The 17,500-nt window shown below is 47.4% G+C and overlaps 1 protein-coding gene across 1 annotated transcript in view; it reads left to right on the top strand.

Moving 5' to 3' along the window:
- Positions 1 to 17,500, top strand: part of LOC118941052 (ephrin type-A receptor 6-like) — a 61,133-nt gene that overhangs the window by 16,495 nt on the left and 27,138 nt on the right. Inside the window, exons 3-5 of the mRNA XM_036951391.1 lie at positions 6,214 to 6,376; positions 8,545 to 8,653; positions 12,717 to 12,910. Coding sequence (XP_036807286.1) covers positions 6,214 to 6,376; positions 8,545 to 8,653; positions 12,717 to 12,910 — 466 coding nt within the window. The remainder of the gene's footprint in view (positions 1 to 6,213; positions 6,377 to 8,544; positions 8,654 to 12,716; positions 12,911 to 17,500) is intronic.

Here is a 17,500-nt window from a genome sequence, read left to right as displayed (position 1 = left end):
CCAGGTCGTTGTCTAATCATTCCTCCTCTCCCCTGTAACTATTCCCCAGGTCGTTGTCTAATCATTCCTCCTCTCCCCTGTAACTATTCCCCAGGTCGTTGTCTAATCATTCCTCCTCTCCCCTGTAACTATTCCCCAGGTCGTTGTCTAATCATTCCTCCTCTCCCCTGTAACTATTCCCCAGGTCGTTGTCTAATCATTCCTCCTCTCCCCTGTAACTATTCCCCAGGTCGTTGTCTAATCATTCCTCCTCTCCCCTGTAACTGTTCCCCAGGTCGTTGTCTAATCATTCCTCCTCTCCCCTGTAACTGTTCCCCAGGTCGTTGTCTAATCATTCCTCCTCTCCCCTGTAACTGTTCCCCAGGTCGTTGTCTAATCATTCCTCCTCTCCCCTGTAACTGTTCCCCAGGTCGTTGTCTAATCATTCCTCCTCTCCCCTGTAACTATTCCCCAGGTCGTTGTCTAATCATTCCTCCTCTCCCCTGTAACTATTCCCCAGGTCGTTGTCTAATCATTCCTCCTCTCCCCTGTAACTATTCCCCAGGTCGTTGTCTAATCATTCCTCCTCTCCCCTGTAACTATTCCCCAGGTCGTTGTCTAATCATTCCTCCTCTCCCCTGTAACTATTCCCCAGGTCGTTGTCTAATCGTTCCTCCTCTCCCCTTTAACTATTCCCCAGGTCGTTGTCTAATCGTTCCTCCTCTCCCCTGTAACTATTCCCCAGGTCGTTGTCTAATCATTCCTCCTCTCCCCTGTAACTATTCCCCAGGTCGTTGTCTAATCATTCCTCCTCTCCCCTGTAACTATTCCCCAGGTCGTTGTCTAATCATTCCTCCTCTCCCCTGTAACTATTCCCCAGGTCGTTGTCTAATCATTCCTCCTCTCCCCTGTAACTATTCCCCAGGTCGTTGTCTAATCATTCCTCCTCTCCCCTGTAACTATTCCCCAGGTCGTTGTCTAATCATTCCTCCTCTCCCCTGTAACTATTCCCCAGGTCGTTGTCTAATCATTCCTCCTCTCCCCTGTAACTATTCCCCAGGTCGTTGTCTAATCATTCCTCCTCTCCCCTGTAACTGTTCCCCAGGTCGTTGTCTAATCATTCCTCCTCTCCCCTGTAACTATTCCCCAGGTCGTTGTCTAATCATTCCTCCTCTCCCCTGTAACTATTCCCCAGGTCGTTGTCTAATCATTCCTCCTCTCCCCTGTAACTATTCCCCATGTCGTTGTCTAATCATTCCTCCTCTCCCCTGTAACTATTCCCCAGGTCGTTGTCTAATCATTCCTCCTCTCCCCTGTAACTATTCCCCAGGTCGTTGTCTAATCATTCCTCCTCTCCCCTGTAACTATTCCCCAGGTCGTTGTCTAATCATTCCTCCTCTCCCCTGTAACTATTCCCCAGGTCGTTGTCTAATCATTCCTCCTCTCCCCTGTAACTATTCCCCAGGTCGTTGTCTAATCATTCCTCCTCTCCCCTGTAACTATTCCCCAGGTCGTTGTCTAATCATTCCTCCTCTCCCCTGTAACTATTCCCCAGGTCGTTGTCTAATCATTCCTCCTCTCCCCTGTAACTATTCCCCAGGTCGTTGTCTAATCATTCCTCCTCTCCCCTGTAACTATTCCCCAGGTCGTTGTCTAATCATTCCTCCTCTCCCCTGTAACTATTCCCCAGGTCGTTGTCTAATCATTCCTCATCTCCCCTGTAACTATTCCCCAGGTCGTTGTCTAATCATTCCTCCTCTCCCCTGTAACTATTCCCCAGGTCGTTGTCTAATCATTCCTCCTCTCCCCTGTAACTATTCCCCAGGTCGTTGTCTAATCATTCCTCCTCTCCCCTGTAACTATTCCCCAGGTCGTTGTCTAATCATTCCTCCTCTCCCCTGTAACTATTCCCCAGGTCGTTGTCTAATCATTCCTCCTCTCCCCTGTAACTATTCCCCAGGTCGTTGTCTAATCATTCCTCCTCTCCCCTGTAACTATTCCCCAGGTCGTTGTCTAATCATTCCTCCTCTCCCCTGTAACTATTCCCCAGGTCGTTGTCTAATCATTCCTCCTCTCCCCTGTAACTATTCCCCAGGTCGTTGTCTAATCATTCCTCATCTCCCCTGTAACTATTCCCCAGGTCGTTGTCTAATCATTCCTCCTCTCCCCTGTAACTATTCCCCAGGTCGTTGTCTAATCATTCCTCCTCTCCCCTGTAACTATTCCCCAGGTCGTTGTCTAATCATTCCTCATCTCCCCTGTAACTATTCCCCAGGTCGTTGTCTAATCATTCCTCCTCTCCCCTGTAACTATTCCCCAGGTTGTTGTCTAATCATTCCTCATCTCCCCTGTAACTATTCCCCAGGTCGTTGTCTAATCATTCCTCCTCTCCCCTGTAACTATTCCCCAGGTCGTTGTCTAATAATTCCTCCTCTCCCCTGTAACTATTCCCCAGGTCGTTGTCTAATCATTCCTCCTCTCCCCTGTAACTATTCCCCAGGTCGTTGTCTAATCATTCCTCCTCTCCCCTGTAACTATTCCCCAGGTCGTTGTCTAATCATTCCTCCTCTCCCCTGTAACTATTCCCCAGGTCGTTGTCTAATCATTCCTCCTCTCCCCTGTAACTATTCCCCAGGTCGTTGTCTAATCATTCCTCCTCTCCCCTGTAACTATTCCCCAGGTCGTTGTCTAATCATTCCTCATCTCCCCTGTAACTATTCCCCAGGTCGTTGTCTAATCATTCCTCCTCTCCCCTGTAACTATTCCCCAGGTCGTTGTCTAATCATTCCTCCTCTCCCCTGTAACTATTCCCCAGGTCGTTGTCTAATCATTCCTCCTCTCCCCTGTAACTATTCCCCAGGTCGTTGTCTAATCATTCCTCATCTCCCCTGTAACTATTCCCCAGGTCGTTGTCTAATCATTCCTCCTCTCCCCTGTAACTATTCCCCAGGTCGTTGTCTAATCATTCCTCCTCTCCCCTGTAACTATTCCCCAGGTCGTTGTCTAATCATTCCTCCTCTCCCCTGTAACTATTCCCCAGGTCGTTGTCTAATCATTCCTCCTCTCCCCTGTAACTATTCCCCAGGTCGTTGTCTAATCATTCCTCCTCTCCCCTGTAACTATTCCCCAGGTCGTTGTCTAATCATTCCTCCTCTCCCCTGTAACTATTCCCCAGGTCGTTGTCTAATCATTCCTCCTCTCCCCTGTAACTATTCCCCAGGTCGTTGTCTAATCATTCCTCCTCTCCCCTGTAACTATTCCCCAGGTCGTTGTCTAATCATTCCTCATCTCCCCTGTAACTATTCCCCAGGTCGTTGTCTAATCATTCCTCCTCTCCCCTGTAACTATTCCCCAGGTCGTTGTCTAATCATTCCTCATCTCCCCTGTAACTATTCCCCAGGTCGTTGTCTAATCATTCCTCCTCTCCCCTGTAACTATTCCCCAGGTCGTTGTCTAATCATTCCTTCTCTCCCCTGTAACTATTCCCCAGGTCGTTGTCTAATCATTCCTCCTCTCCCCTGTAATTATTCCCCAGGTCGTTGTCTAATCATTCCTCCTCTCCCCTGTAACTATTCCCCAGGTCGTTGTCTAATCATTCCTCCTCTCCCCTGTAACTATTCCCCAGGTCGTTGTCTAATCATTCCTCCTCTCCCCTGTAACTATTCCCCAGGTCGTTGTCTAATCATTCCTCATCTCCCCTGTAACTATTCCCCAGGTCGTTGTCTAATCATTCCTCCTCTCCCCTGTAACTATTCCCCAGGTCGTTGTCTAATCATTCCTCCTCTCCCCTGTAACTATTCCCCAGGTCGTTGTCTAATCATTCCTCCTCTCCCCTGTAACTATTCCCCAGGTCGTTGTCTAATCATTCCTCCTCTCCCCTGTAACTATTCCCCAGGTCGTTGTCTAATCATTCCTCCTCTCCCCTGTAACTATTCCCCAGGTCGTTGTCTAATCATTCCTCCTCTCCCCTGTAACTATTCCCCAGGTCGTTGTCTAATCATTCCTCCTCTCCCCTGTAACTATTCCCCAGGTCGTTGTCTAATCATTCCTCCTCTCCCCTGTAACTATTCCCCAGGTCGTTGTCTAATCATTCCTCATCTCCCCTGTAACTATTCCCCAGGTCGTTGTCTAATCATTCCTCCTCTCCCCTGTAACTATTCCCCAGGTCGTTGTCTAATCATTCCTCCTCTCCCCTGTAACTATTCCCCAGGTCGTTGTCTAATCATTCCTCATCTCCCCTGTAACTATTCCCCAGGTCGTTGTCTAATCATTCCTCCTCTCCCCTGTAACTATTCCCCAGGTCGTTGTCTAATCATTCCTCCTCTCCCCTGTAACTATTCCCCAGGTCGTTGTCTAATCATTCCTCCTCTCCCCTGTAACTATTCCCCAGGTCGTTGTCTAATCATTCCTCCTCTCCCCTGTAACTATTCCCCAGGTCGTTGTCTAATCATTCCTCCTCTCCCCTGTAACTATTCCCCAGGTCGTTGTCTAATCATTCCTCCTCTCCCCTGTAACTATTCCCCAGGTCGTTGTCTAATCATTCCTCCTCTCCCCTGTAACTATTCCCCAGGTCGTTGTCTAATCATTCCTCCTCTCCCCTGTAACTATTCCCCAGGTCGTTGTCTAATCATTCCTCCTCTCCCCTGTAACTATTCCCCAGGTCGTTGTCTAATCATTCCTCCTCTCCCCTGTAACTATTCCCCAGGTCGTTGTCTAATCATTCCTCATCTCCCCTGTAACTATTCCCCAGGTCGTTGTCTAATCATTCCTCCTCTCCCCTGTAACTATTCCCCAGGTCGTTGTCTAATCATTCCTTCTCTCCCCTGTAACTATTCCCCAGGTCGTTGTCTAATCATTCCTCCTCTCCCCTGTAATTATTCCCCAGGTCGTTGTCTAATCATTCCTCCTCTCCCCTGTAACTATTCCCCAGGTCGTTGTCTAATCATTCCTCCTCTCCCCTGTAACTATTCCCCAGGTCGTTGTCTAATCATTCCTCCTCTCCCCTGTAACTATTCCCCAGGTCGTTGTCTAATCATTCCTCCTCTCCCCTGTAACTATTCCCCAGGTCGTTGTCTAATCATTCCTCCTCTCCCCTGTAACTATTCCCCAGGTCGTTGCTGTAAATGAGAACGTGTTCTCAGTCAACTTACCTAGTTAAATAAATAAGTCACATTGGATATAAAGGTCTCTGTTAACCAGCGCTCCTCTAGGGGGGCTACTGGATATAAAGGTCTCTGTTAACCAGCGCTCCTGTAGGGGGGGCTACTGGATATAAAGGTCTCTGTTAACCAGCGCTCCTGGAGGGGGGGCTACTGGATATAAAGGTCTCTGTTAACCAGCACTCCTGGAGGGGGGGCTACTGGATATAAAGGTCTCTGTTAACCAGCGCTCCTCTAGGGGGGGCTACTGGATATAAAGGTCTCTGTTAACCAGCGCTCCTCTAGGGGGGGCTACTGGATATAAAGGTCTCTGTTAACCAGCGCTCCTGGAGGGGGGGCTACTGGATATAAAGGTCTCTGTTAACCAGCGCTCCTCTAGGGGGGGCTACTGGATATAAAGGTCTCTGTTTAACCAGCGCTCCTGGAGGGGGGGCTACTGGATATAAAGGTCTCTGTTAACCAGCGCTCCTGGAGGGGGGGCTACTGGATATAAAGGTCTCTGTTAACCAGCGCTCCTGGAGGGGGGGCTACTGGATATAAAGGTCTCTGTTAACCAGCGCTCCTCTAGGGGGGGGCTACTGGATATAAAGGTCTCTGTTAACCAGCACTCCTGGAGGGGGGGCTACTGGATATAAAGGTCTCTGTTAACCAGCGCTCCTGGAGGGGGGGCTACTGGATATAAAGGTCTCTGTTAACCAGCGCTCCTGGAGGGGGGGCTACTGGATATAAAGGTCTCTGTTAACCAGCGCTCCTCTAGGGGGGCTACTGGATATAAAGGTCTCTGTTAACCAGCGCTCCTGGAGGGGGGGCTACTGGATATAAAGGTCTCTGTTAACCAGCGCTCCTCTAGGGGGGGCTACTGGATATAAAGGTCTCTGTTAACCAGCGCTCCTGGAGGGGGGGCTACTGGATATAAAGGTCTCTGTTAACCAGCGCTCCTCTAGGGGGGGCTACTGGATATAAAGGTCTCTGCTAACCAGCGCTCCTGGAGGGGGGCCTGGAGGGGGGCTACTGCATGCCTTATTTTGCTCCCACCCTGTTGTAAGTGAAGTCATTGTGGGCGTGTCCTCACCAGGACCAGGAACAGTCGGGCTACTCATCGACCCGTACCAAGGCCCCGGGCGTCGTCGTGACCGGTCTCAAGCCCTCCACTGTGTACGTGTTCCACGTGCGCGCTCGCACCGCCGCAGGCTTCAGCGCTTACAGCAACACGGTTCACTTCTCCACCGGGGACGAGTGTGAGGACGCGCACGTGTGTGTGTGTGTTTCAGTGTGTGTGTGTGTTTCTCAGTGTGTGTGTGTGTGTGTGTGTGTGTGTGTGTTTCAGTGTGTGTAGTCCTAAGTTGTGTGCTTGTCTCAGTGTGTGTGTGTCTCAGTGTATGTAGTAATAAATTGTGTGTCTCAGTGTGTGTGTCTCAGTGTGTGTGTATCTCAGTGTGTGTATCTCAGTGTGTGTAGTACTAAGTTGTGTGCTTGTCTCAGTGTGTGTGTGTCTCAGTGTGTGTCTCTGTGTGTGTAGTACTAAGTTGTGTGCTTGGTTCAGTGTGAGTGTCTCAGTGTGTGTGTGTCTCAGTGTGTGTGTGTATCTCAATGTGTGTGTGTGTGTGTGTATCTCAGTGTGTGTAGAACTAAGTTGTGTGCTTGTCTCAGTGTGTGTGTCTCAGTGTGTGTGTGTCTCAGTGTGTGTGTCTCAGTGTGTGTGTGTGTATCTCAGTGTGTGTGTCTCAGTGTGTGTCTCAGTGTGTGTGTGTGTGTGTCTCAGTGTGTGTGTCTCAGTGTGTGTGTCTCAGTGTGTGTAGTACTAAGTTGTGTGCTTGTCTCAGTGTGTGTGTCTCAGTGTGTGTAGTACTAAGTTGTGTGTGTGTCTCAGTGTGTGTGTCTCAGTGTGTGTGTGTGTCTCAGTGTGTGTAGTACTAAGTTGTGTGTGTGTGTCTCAGTGTGTGTGTCTCAGTGTGTGCTTGTCTCAGTGTGTGTGCCTCAGTGTGTGTGTGCCTCAGTGTGTGTGTGTGTCTCAGTGTGTGTGTCTCAGTGTGTGTGTCTCAGTGTGTGTGTCTCAGTGTGTGTAGTCCTAAGTTGTGTGCTTGTCTCAGTGTGTGTGTCTCAGTGTGTGTGTCCCTCAGTGTGTGTAGTACTAAGTTGTGTGCTTGTCTCAGTGTGTGTGTCTCAGTGTGTGTGTGTGTCTCAGTGTGTGTGTGTCTCAGTGTGTGTGTCTCTCAGTGTGTGTTGTTCTAAGTTGTGTGCTTGTCTCAGTGTGTGTGTCTCAGTGTGTGTGTCTCAGTGTGTGTGTGTCTCAGTGTGTGTGTCTCAGTGTGTGTGTGTCTCAGTGTGTGTGTATCTCAGCGTGTGTAGTTCTAAGTTGTGTGCTTGTCTCAGTGTGTGTCTCTCAGTGTGTGTATCTCAGTGTGTGTGTCTCAGTGTGTGTGTCTCAGTGTGTGTATCTCAGTGTGTGTGTCTCAGTGTGTGTATCTCAGTGTGTGTATCTCAGTGTGTGTATCTCAGTGTGTGTATCTCAGTGTGTGTGTATCTCAGTGTGTGTGTCTCAGTGTGTGTATCTCAGTGTGTGTGTCTCAGTGTGTGTATCTCAGTGTGTGTGTATCTCAGTGTGTGTGTATCTCAGTGTGTGTGTCTCAGTGTGTGTATCTCAGTGTGTGTGTCTCAGTGTGTGTATCTCAGTGTGTGTGTATCTCAGTGTGTGTGTGTCTCAGTGTGTGTATCTCAGTGTGTGTATCTCAGTGTGTGTGTATCTCAGTGTGTGTGTATCTCAGTGTGTGTGTCTCAGTGTGTGTATCTCAGTGTGTGTGTCTCAGTGTGTGTGTCTCTGTGTGTGTGTATCTCAGCGTCTGTAGTTCTAAGTTGTGTGTGTGTCTCAGTGTGTGCTTGTCTCAGTGTGTGTGTCTCAGTGTGTGTATCTCAGTGTGTGTGTCTCAGTGTGTGTATCTCAGTGTATGCTTGTCTCAGTGTATCTCAGTGTGTGTGTCTCAGTGTGTGTGTGTGTGTGTGTCTCAGTGTGTGTGTGTCTCAGTGTGTGTGTGTCTCAGTGTGTGTAGTACTAAGTTGTATGCTCTTCTCAGTGTGTGTGTCTGTCTCAGTGTGTGTGTCTCAGTGTGTGTAGTACTAAGTTGTATGCTCTTCTCAGTGTGTGTGTGTCTCAGTGTGTGTGTCTCAGTGTGTGTAGTACTAAGTTGTATGCTCTTCTCAGTGTGTGTGTGTCTCAGTGTGTGTGTCTCAGTGTGTGTAGTACTAAGTTGTATGCTTGTCTCAGTGTATCTCAGTGTGTTTAGTACTAAGTTGTATGCTTGTCTCAGTGTGTGTGTGCCTCAGTGTGTGTGTGTCTCAGTGTGTGTGTGTCTCAGTGTGTGTAGTACTCAGTTGTGTGCTTGTCTCTCTCTGCTCTGGCCCGTAACAGACTCAGGCATGGCGGCTGACCAGGGGCAGGTGCTCGTGGTTGTCACGGCAGCCGTGGGTGGGTTCTCCCTGCTCATCATCCTCACCCTCTTCTTCCTCATCACCGGACGGTAAGGGACATCCCCACTCCTTAGTAGTACACAACATACTTCTGAAGTAATACTTATGCCCCCCTCTCTCTCAATTCAGTGTGCCCTTAGGTTGCCTTGACAACATACTTCTGAAGTAATACTTATGCCCCTCTCTCTCTCAATTCAATGTACCCTTAGGTTGCCTTGACAACATACTTCTGAAGTAATACTTAATGCCCCTCTCTCTCTCTCTCAATTCAATTCAAGGGGCTGTAACCTTTCTGGTGCAGACGTTCTGCTAGCGACCTCGACAACATCCGAGCACCAAATTCAAAATACAGAAATGGTCATAATAAACATTAATAAAAAAATACAAGTGTTATACATCGGCTTAAAGATTAACATCTCTTTAATCCAGACGCTTTGTCAGATTTCAAAAAGGCTTTACGGCGAAAGCACACCACGTGATCATCTGAGGACAGCGCCCTGCTTTACTAAATCATACAAACATTTTTCAACCATGTAAAGGAATTACAAAAGTCAGAAATAGAGATAAAATGATTCACTTACCTTTGATGATCTTCATATGTTTGCACTCACAAGAGTCCCAACTACACAATAAATGTTAGTTTTGTTCGATAAAGTCCGTCTTTATGTCCCAAAAACTCTTGTTTTGTTGGCGCGTTTTGTTCAGTAATCCACTGGCTCAAAACATGCAGACAAATAAATCCTAATAGTACCAGTAAAGTTCGTCGAAACATGTCAAACGATGTTTATAGTTAATCCTCACGTTGTCAATTACCTAAATAATCGATAATATTTCAACCGGACAACAGCGTATTCAATAGAAGGGAAACAACAAAGGGCCACGCCCGCAAACCAGCTCTGCATTCGTCCTCAGTCCACTGACAAAAAGGGTCTCATTCTTCTTCATTTTTCAGAAAACGAGCCTTAAACCATGTCTAAAGACTGTTGACCTCTAGTGGAAGCCATAGGAACTGCAATCTGGGTCCTAACCCATTAGACACTAGGTACAGGCATTCAATTGAAAATACCCCACATCAAAAAAATCCCACTTTCTGGATGGATTTTCCTTAGGTTTTATTATTTTATTATATTATTTTAACAGTTTTGGAAATTTTAGAGTGTTTTCTATCCAAATCTACCAATTATATGCATATCCTAGCTTCTGGGCCTGAGTAACATGCAGTTTACTTTGGGCATGCTTCTCATCCAGACGTCGAAATACTGCCCCCTAACCAAGAGGCCATAAGAAGATTTATTGGCATGGTAAACATATGTTATTAACATTGCCAAAGCAAGTGAAATAGATAATATACAACATTTAAATAAACAATAAAAAATGAACAGTAAACATTACACTCACAGAAGTTCCAAAAGAATAAAGACATTTCATTATGTCTATATACAGTGTTGTAATGATGTGCAGATAGTTCAAGTACAAAAGGGAAAATAAATAAACATAAATATGGGTTGCATTTACAAAGGTGTTTGTTCTTCACTGGTTGACCTTTTCTCGTGGCAACAGGTCACAAATCTTGCTGCTGTGATGGAACACTGTGGAATTTCACCCAGTAGATATGGGAGTTTATCAAAATTGGATTTGTTTTCAAATTCTTTGTGGATCTGTGTAATCTGAGGGAAATATGGTGTCTCTAATATGGTCATACATTGGGCAGGAGGTTAGGAAGTGCAGCTCAGTTTCCACCTCATTTTGTGGGCAGTGTGCACAGCCTGTCTTCTCTTGAGAGCCATGTCTGCCTACGGCGGCCTTTCTCAATAGCAAGGCTATGCTCACTGAGTCTGTACATAGTCAAAGCTTTCCTTAAATTTGGGTCAGTCACAGTGGTCAGGTATTCTGCCAATCTCTGTTTAGGGCCAAATATCATTCTAGTTTGCTCAGTTTTTTTTGTTAATTCTTTCCAATTTGTCAAGTAATTATCTTTTTGTTTTCACGTGATTTGGTTGGTGTCTGATTGTGTTGCTGTCCTGGGGCTCTGTAGGGTGTGTTTGTGTATGTGAACAGAGCCCCAGGACTCACTCTCTCCCTCTCCCTCGCCATCTCTCTTCTCTCCCCTCTCTCTTCAACCATTCCTCTTTCTCTCGCTTTCCCTCCCTCTCCCACTTCCTCCCCCTCTCTCTCCTCTCCTCTCTTCCCTCTCCTCTCCTCTCCTCTCCTCTCCTCTCTTCCCTCTCCTCCCCTCTCTCCCCCACCACTCCTCTCCCTCTCCCTCCCCTCACTCTCCTCTCTCCCCTCTCCTCCCTTCCCTCTCCTCCCCTCACTCTCCTCTCTCCCCTCTCCTCCCCTCTCTCCTCCACCACTTCTCTCTCTCTCTCTCTCTCTCTCTCCCTCCCCCTCTTCTCTCCCCTTTCTATTCTCTCTCTCTTTCTCTCCCCCTCTTCTCTCATTATTCCTGAGTGTGATTCAGTTCATATCGGTTCAACCAGGCAGGTTTTAATGGACCCCCCCCCACATCCGCCAAGCTTTCCTTCTCATTTTCCCATTGGCTGGGACACTTTTATGCCTAATTACACTGCATGCAATCCAGCTGCTGGCTGCTGGCTGTCTGGTTGTGTCCTCTCATTGGTTACTCCCCTGTCTGTCTGTAGCTACTACTGACTGACAGAGAGTGTATGAACTCTGACAGGAGGTTCAGATTGGGACTGGGCTACGACATAGGATGAGTCCCAAATGGGACACTGTCAGGTGGCTCAGATTGGGACTGGGCTACGACATAGGATGAGTCCCAAATAGGACGCTGACGGGAGGCTCAGATTGGGACTGGGCTACGACATAGGATGAGTCCCAAATGAACACCAATAGTGCACTACTTTTGGTTTCAGCCCGTATGTTGTGGTGGACAACTCCACTATACTCCCTGCATCCTGGTCCACTTCCTGCCCGACGAGATGTTCAGTCATTGCATTGCATCAACCAATGGTTGCATGCCACATCATCAACTGTGCAGTCAGGCATCAGATCAGTTAATCTATCCAGGCGTTGTGAGATCTGACATGTGTCTGTAATGTAGCCAGACAGGAACCTCTACCTGTCTGTAATATAGTCAGACAGGAACCTCTACCTGTCTGTAATGTAGCCAGACAGAAACCTCTACCTGTCTGTAATATAGTCAGACAGGAACCTCTACCTGACATGTAGTCAGACAGGAACCTCTACCTGTCTGTAATGTAGTCAGACAGGAACCTCTACCTGACATGTGTCTATAATGTAGTCAGACAGGAACCTCTACCTGACATGTGTCTATAGTGTAGTCAGACAGGAACCTCTACCTGACATGTGTCTATAATGTAGTCAGACAGGAACCTCTACCTGACATGTGTCTATAATGTAGTCAGACAGGAACCTCTACCTGACATGTGTCTATAATGTAGTCAGACAGGAACCTCTACCTGACATGTGTCTGTAATGTAGCCAGACAGGAACCTCTACCTGATGTGTGTCTGTAATGTAGTCAGACAGGAAGCTCTACCTGTCTGTAATGTAGCCAGACAGGAACCTCTACCTGACATGTAGTCAGACAGGAACCTCTACCTGTCTGTAATGTAGCCAGACAGGAACCTCTACCTGTCTGTAATGTAGCCAGACAGGAACCTCTACCTGACGTGTGTCTGTAATGTAGCCAGAAAGGAACCTCTACCAGACATGTGTCTGTAATGTAGCCAGACAGGAACCTCTACCTGTCTGTAATGTAGCCAGACAGGAACCTCTACCTGACGTGTGTCTGTAATGTAGCCAGACAGGACCCTCTACCTGACATGTGTCTGTAATGTAGCCAGACAGGACCCTCTACCTGACATGTGTCTGTAATGTAGCCAGACAGGAACCTCGACCTGTCTTTAATGTAGCCAGACAGGAATCTCTACCTGTCTGTAATGTAGTCAGACAGGAACCTCTACCTGTCTGTAATGTAGCCAGACAGGAACCTCTACCTGTCTGTAATGTAGCCAGACGGGAACCTCTACCTGTCTGTAATGTAGCCAAACAGGAACCTCTACCTGTCTGTAATGTAGCCAGACAGGAACCTGACATCGTCCGCTGTGTGTCTCTCTCCTGGTCCAGGTGTCAGGTGTTCATCAAGGCTAAGATGCAGTCAGACGATAAGAGGAGGGCTCACTTTCAGAACGTGCTTCCTTTCCCTGGTATCAAGACGTATGTGGATCCTGACACATATGAAGACCCAACGCAGGCTGTCCACGAGTTCACCAAGGAGATAGATCCTTCTAGAATACGCATCGAGAGGGTGATAGGAGCAGGTACCGAGACACACACACACACACATGCAAGCAGACATGCACACAGTAGTTATATAGAATGGTGTGTATAGACAGTAGTTGTATAGGATGATTTGTATAGACTGTAGTTATATTAGATGGTGTGTATAGACAGTGGACAGCAGGTACCCTAGTGGTTAGAGTGTAGGGGAGGCAGGTAGCCTAATGGTTAGAGTGTTGAGCCAGTAACCGAAAGGTTGCAAGATCGAATCCCCGAGCCGACAAGGTTAAATTCTGTCATTCTGCTCCTGAACAAGGCAGTTAACCCACCGTTTCTAGACCAGTTAACCCACTGTTCCTAGACCAGTTAACCCACCGTTTCTAGACCAGTTAACCCACTGTTCCTAGACCAGTTAACCCACTGTTCCTAGACCAGTTAAAACACTGTTCCTAGGCCAGTTAACCAACTGTTCCTAGACCAGTTAACCCACTAGACCAGTTAACCCACTGTTCCTAGACCAGTTAACCCACTAACCCACTGTTCCTAGACCAGTTAACCCACTGTTCCTAGACCAGTTAACCCACTGTTCCTAGACCAGTTAACTCACTGTTCCTAGACCAGTTAACCCACTGTTCCTTGACCAGTTAACCCACTGTTCCTAGACCAGTTAACCCACTAGACCAGTTAACCCACTGTTCCTAGACCAGTTAACCCACTGTTCCTAGACCAGTTAACTCACTGTTCCTAGACCAGTTAACCCACTGTTCCTAGACCAGTTAACCCACTGTTCCTAGACCAGTTAACCCACTAGACCAGTTAACCCACTGTTCCTAGACCAGTTAACCCACTGTTCCTAGACCAGTTAACTCACTGTTCCTAGACCAGTTAACCCACTGTTCCTAGACCAGTTAACCCACTGTTCCTAGGCCAGTTAACCAACTGTTCCTAGACCAGTTAACCCACTGTTCCTAGACCAGTTAACCCACTGTTCCTAGACCAGTTAACCCACTAGACCAGTTAACCCACTGTTCCTAGACCAGTTAACCCACTGTTCCTAGACCAGTTAACTCACTGTTCCTAGACCAGTTAACCCACTGTTCCTAGACCAGTTAACCCACTGTTCCTAGGCCAGTTAACCAACTGTTCCTAGACCAGTTAACCCACTGTTCCTAGACCAGTTAACCCACTGTTCCTAGACCAGTTAACCCACTAGACCAGTTAACCCACTGTTCCTAGACCAGTTAACTCACTGTTCCCAGTAGTGAGGGTTTCCCCCAGCAGTAGAATGTTATTGAGGGTTTCCCCCAGCAGTAGAATGTTATTGAGGGTCTCCCCCAGCAGTAGAATGTTATTGGGGGTTTCCCCCAGCAGTAGAATGTTATTGAGGGTCTCCCCCAGCAGTAGAATGTTATTGAGGGTTTCCCCCAGCAGTAGAACGTTATTGAGGGTTTCCCCCAGCAGTAGAATGTTACTGAGGGTTTCCCCCAGCAGTAGAATGTTATTGAGGGTTTCCCCCAGTAGTGAGGGTTTCCCCCAGCAGTAGAATGTTATTGAGGGTTTCCCCCAGCAGTAGAATGTTATTGAGGGTCTCCCCCAGCAGTAGAATGTTATTGAGGGTTTCCCCCAGCAGTAGAATGTTATTGAGGGTTTCCCTCAGCAGTAGAATGTTATTGAGGGTTTCCCCCAGCAGTAGAATGTTATTGAGGGTCTCCCTCAGCAGTAGAATGTTATTGAGGGTCTCCCTCAGCAGTAGAATGTTATTGAGGGTTTCCCCCAGCAGTAGAATGTTATTGAGGGTTTCCCTCAGCAGTAGAATGTTATTGAGGGTTTCCTCCAGCAGTAGAATGTTATTGAGGGTTTCCCCCAGCAGTAGAATGTTATTGAGGGTTTCCCTCAGCAGTAGAATGTTATTGAGGGTTTCCCCCAGCAGTAGAATGTTATTGAGGGTTTCCCCCAGTAGAATGTTATTGAGGGTTTCCCCCAGCAGTAGAATGTTATTGAGGGTTTCCCCCAGCAGTAGAATGTTATTGAGGGTTTCCCCCAGCAGTAGAATGTTATTGAGGGTTTCCCTCAGCAGTAGAATGTTATTGAGGGTTTCCCCCAGCAGTAGAATGTTATTGAGGGTTTCCCCCAGTAGAATGTTATTGAGGGTTTCCCCCAGCAGTAGAATGTTATTGAGGGTTTCCCCCAGCAGTAGAATGTTATTGAGGGTTTCCCTCAGCAGTAGAATGTTATTGAGGGTTTCCCTCAGCAGTAGAATGTTATTGAGGGTCTCCCCCGGTAGAATGTTATTGAGGGTTTCCCCCAGCAGTAGAATGTTATTGAGGGTTTCCCTCAGCAGTAGAATGTTATTGAGGGTTTCCCCCAGTAGAATGTTATTGAGGGTTTCCCCCAGCAGTAGAATGTTATTGAGGGTTTCCCTCAGCAGTAGAATGTTATTGAGGGTTTCCCCCAGCAGTGAGGGTTTCCCCCAGCAGTAGAATGTTATTGAGGGTTTCCTCCAGCAGTAGAATGTTATTGAGGGTTTCCTCCAGCAGTAGAATGTTATTGAGGGTTTCCCTCAGCAGTAGAATGTTATTGAGGGTTTCCCCCAGCAGTATAATGTTATTGAGGGTTTCCCCCAGTAGAATGTTATTGAGGGTTTCCCCCAGCAGTAGAATGTTATTGAGGGTTTCCCTCAGCAGTAGAATGTTATTGAGGGTTATCCTCAGCAGTAGAATGTTATTGAGGGTTTCCCCCAGCAGTGAGGGTTTCCCCCAGCAGTAGAATGTTATTGAGGGTTTCCCCCAGCAGTGAGGGTTTCCCCCAGCAGTAGAATGTTATTGAGGGTTTCACCCAGCAGTGAGGGTTTCCCCCAGCAGTAGAATGTTATTGAGGGTTTCCCCAGCAGTAGAATGTTATTGAGGGTATCCCCCAGCAGTAGAATGTTATTGAGGGTTTCCCCCAGCAGTAGAATGTTATTGAGGGTTTCCCCCAGCAGTAGAATGTTATTGAGGGTTTCCCTCAGCAGTAGAATGTTATTGAGGGTTTCCCCCAGCAGTAGAATGTTATTGAGGGTTTCCCCAGCAGTAGAATGTTATTGAGGGTTTCCCCCAGCAGTAGAATGTTATTGAGGGTTTCCCCCAGCAGTAGAATGTTATTGAGGGTTTCCCCCAGCAGTAGAATGTTATTGAGGGTTTCCCCCAGCAGTGAGGGTATCCCCCAGCAGTAGAATGTTATTGAGGGTTTCCCCCAGCAGTGAGGGTCTCCCCCAGCAGTAGAATGTTATTGAGGGTTTCCCTCAGCAGTAGAATGTTATTGAGGGTTTCCTCCAGTAGAATGTTATTGAGGGTCTCCCCCAGTAGAATGTTATTGAGGGTTTCCCCCAGCAGTAGAATGTTATTGAGGGTTTCCTCCAGTAGAATGTTATTGAGGGTCTCCCCCAGTATAATGGTATTGAGGGTTTCCCCCAGCAGTAGAATGTTATTGAGGGTCTCCCCCAGCAGTAGAATGTTATTGAGGGTTTCCCCCAGCAGTAGAATGTTATTGAGGGTTTCCCCCAGCAGTAGAATGTTATTGAGGGTTTCCCCAGCAGTAGAATGTTATTGAGGGTCTCCCCCAGCAGTAGAATGTTATTGAGGGTTTCCCCAGCAGTAGAATGTTATTGAGGGTTTCCCCCAGCAGTAGAATGTTATTGAGGGTTTCCCCCAGCAGTAGAATGTTATTGAGGGTTTCCCCCAGCAGTAGAATGTTATTGAGGGTCTCCCCCAGCAGTAGAATGTTATTGAGGGTTTCCCTTGCAGTAGAATGTTATTGAGGGTTTCCCCCAGCAGTAGAATGTTATTGAGGGTTTCCCCCAGTAGAATGTTATTGAGGGTCTCCCCCAGCAGTAGAATGTTATTGAGGGTTTCCCCCAGCAGTAGAATGTTATTGAGGGTTATCCCCAGCAATAGAATGTTATTGAGGGTTTCCCCCAGCAGTAGAATGTTATTGAGGGTTTCCCCCAGCAGTAGAATGTTATTGAGGGTTTCCCCCAGCAGTAGAATGTTATTGAGGGTTTCCTCCAGCAGTAGAATGTTATTGAGGGTTTCCTCCAGTAGAATGTTATTGAGGGTTTCCCCCAGCAGTAGAATGTTATTGAGGGTTTCCCCCAGCAGTAGAATGTTATTGAGGGTTTCCCTCAGCAGTAGAATGTTATTGAGGGTTTCCTCCAGCAGTAGAATGTTATTGAGGGTTTCCCCCAGCAGTAGAATGTTATTGAGGGTTTCCTCCAGCAGTAGAATGTTATTGAGGGTTTCCCCCAGCAGTAGAATGTTATTGAGGGTTTCCCCCAGCAGTAGAATGTTATTGAGGGTCTCCCCCAGCAGTAGAATGTTATTGAGGTTTTCCCCAGCAGTAGAATGTTATTGAGGGTTTCCCCCAGCAGTAGAATGTTATTGAGGGTTTCCCCCAGCAGTAGAATGTTATTGAGGTTTTCCCCCAGCAGTAGAATGTTATTGAGGGTTTCCTCCAGCAGTAGAATGTTATTGAGGGTCTCCCCCAGCAGTAGAATGTTATTGAGGGTCTCCCCCAGCAGTAGAATGTTATTGAGGGTTTCCCCCAGCAGTAGAATGTTATTGAGGGTTTCCCCCAGCAGTAGAATGTTATTGAGG

Source organism: Oncorhynchus mykiss, chromosome 18 (assembly GCF_013265735.2).
Source record: "Oncorhynchus mykiss isolate Arlee chromosome 18, USDA_OmykA_1.1, whole genome shotgun sequence".
NCBI classification, from domain to species: Eukaryota; Metazoa; Chordata; class Actinopteri; order Salmoniformes; family Salmonidae; genus Oncorhynchus; species Oncorhynchus mykiss.
Note: the sequence above shows the minus strand (reverse complement) of the source record. Positions and strands in the feature narration are given on the sequence as shown.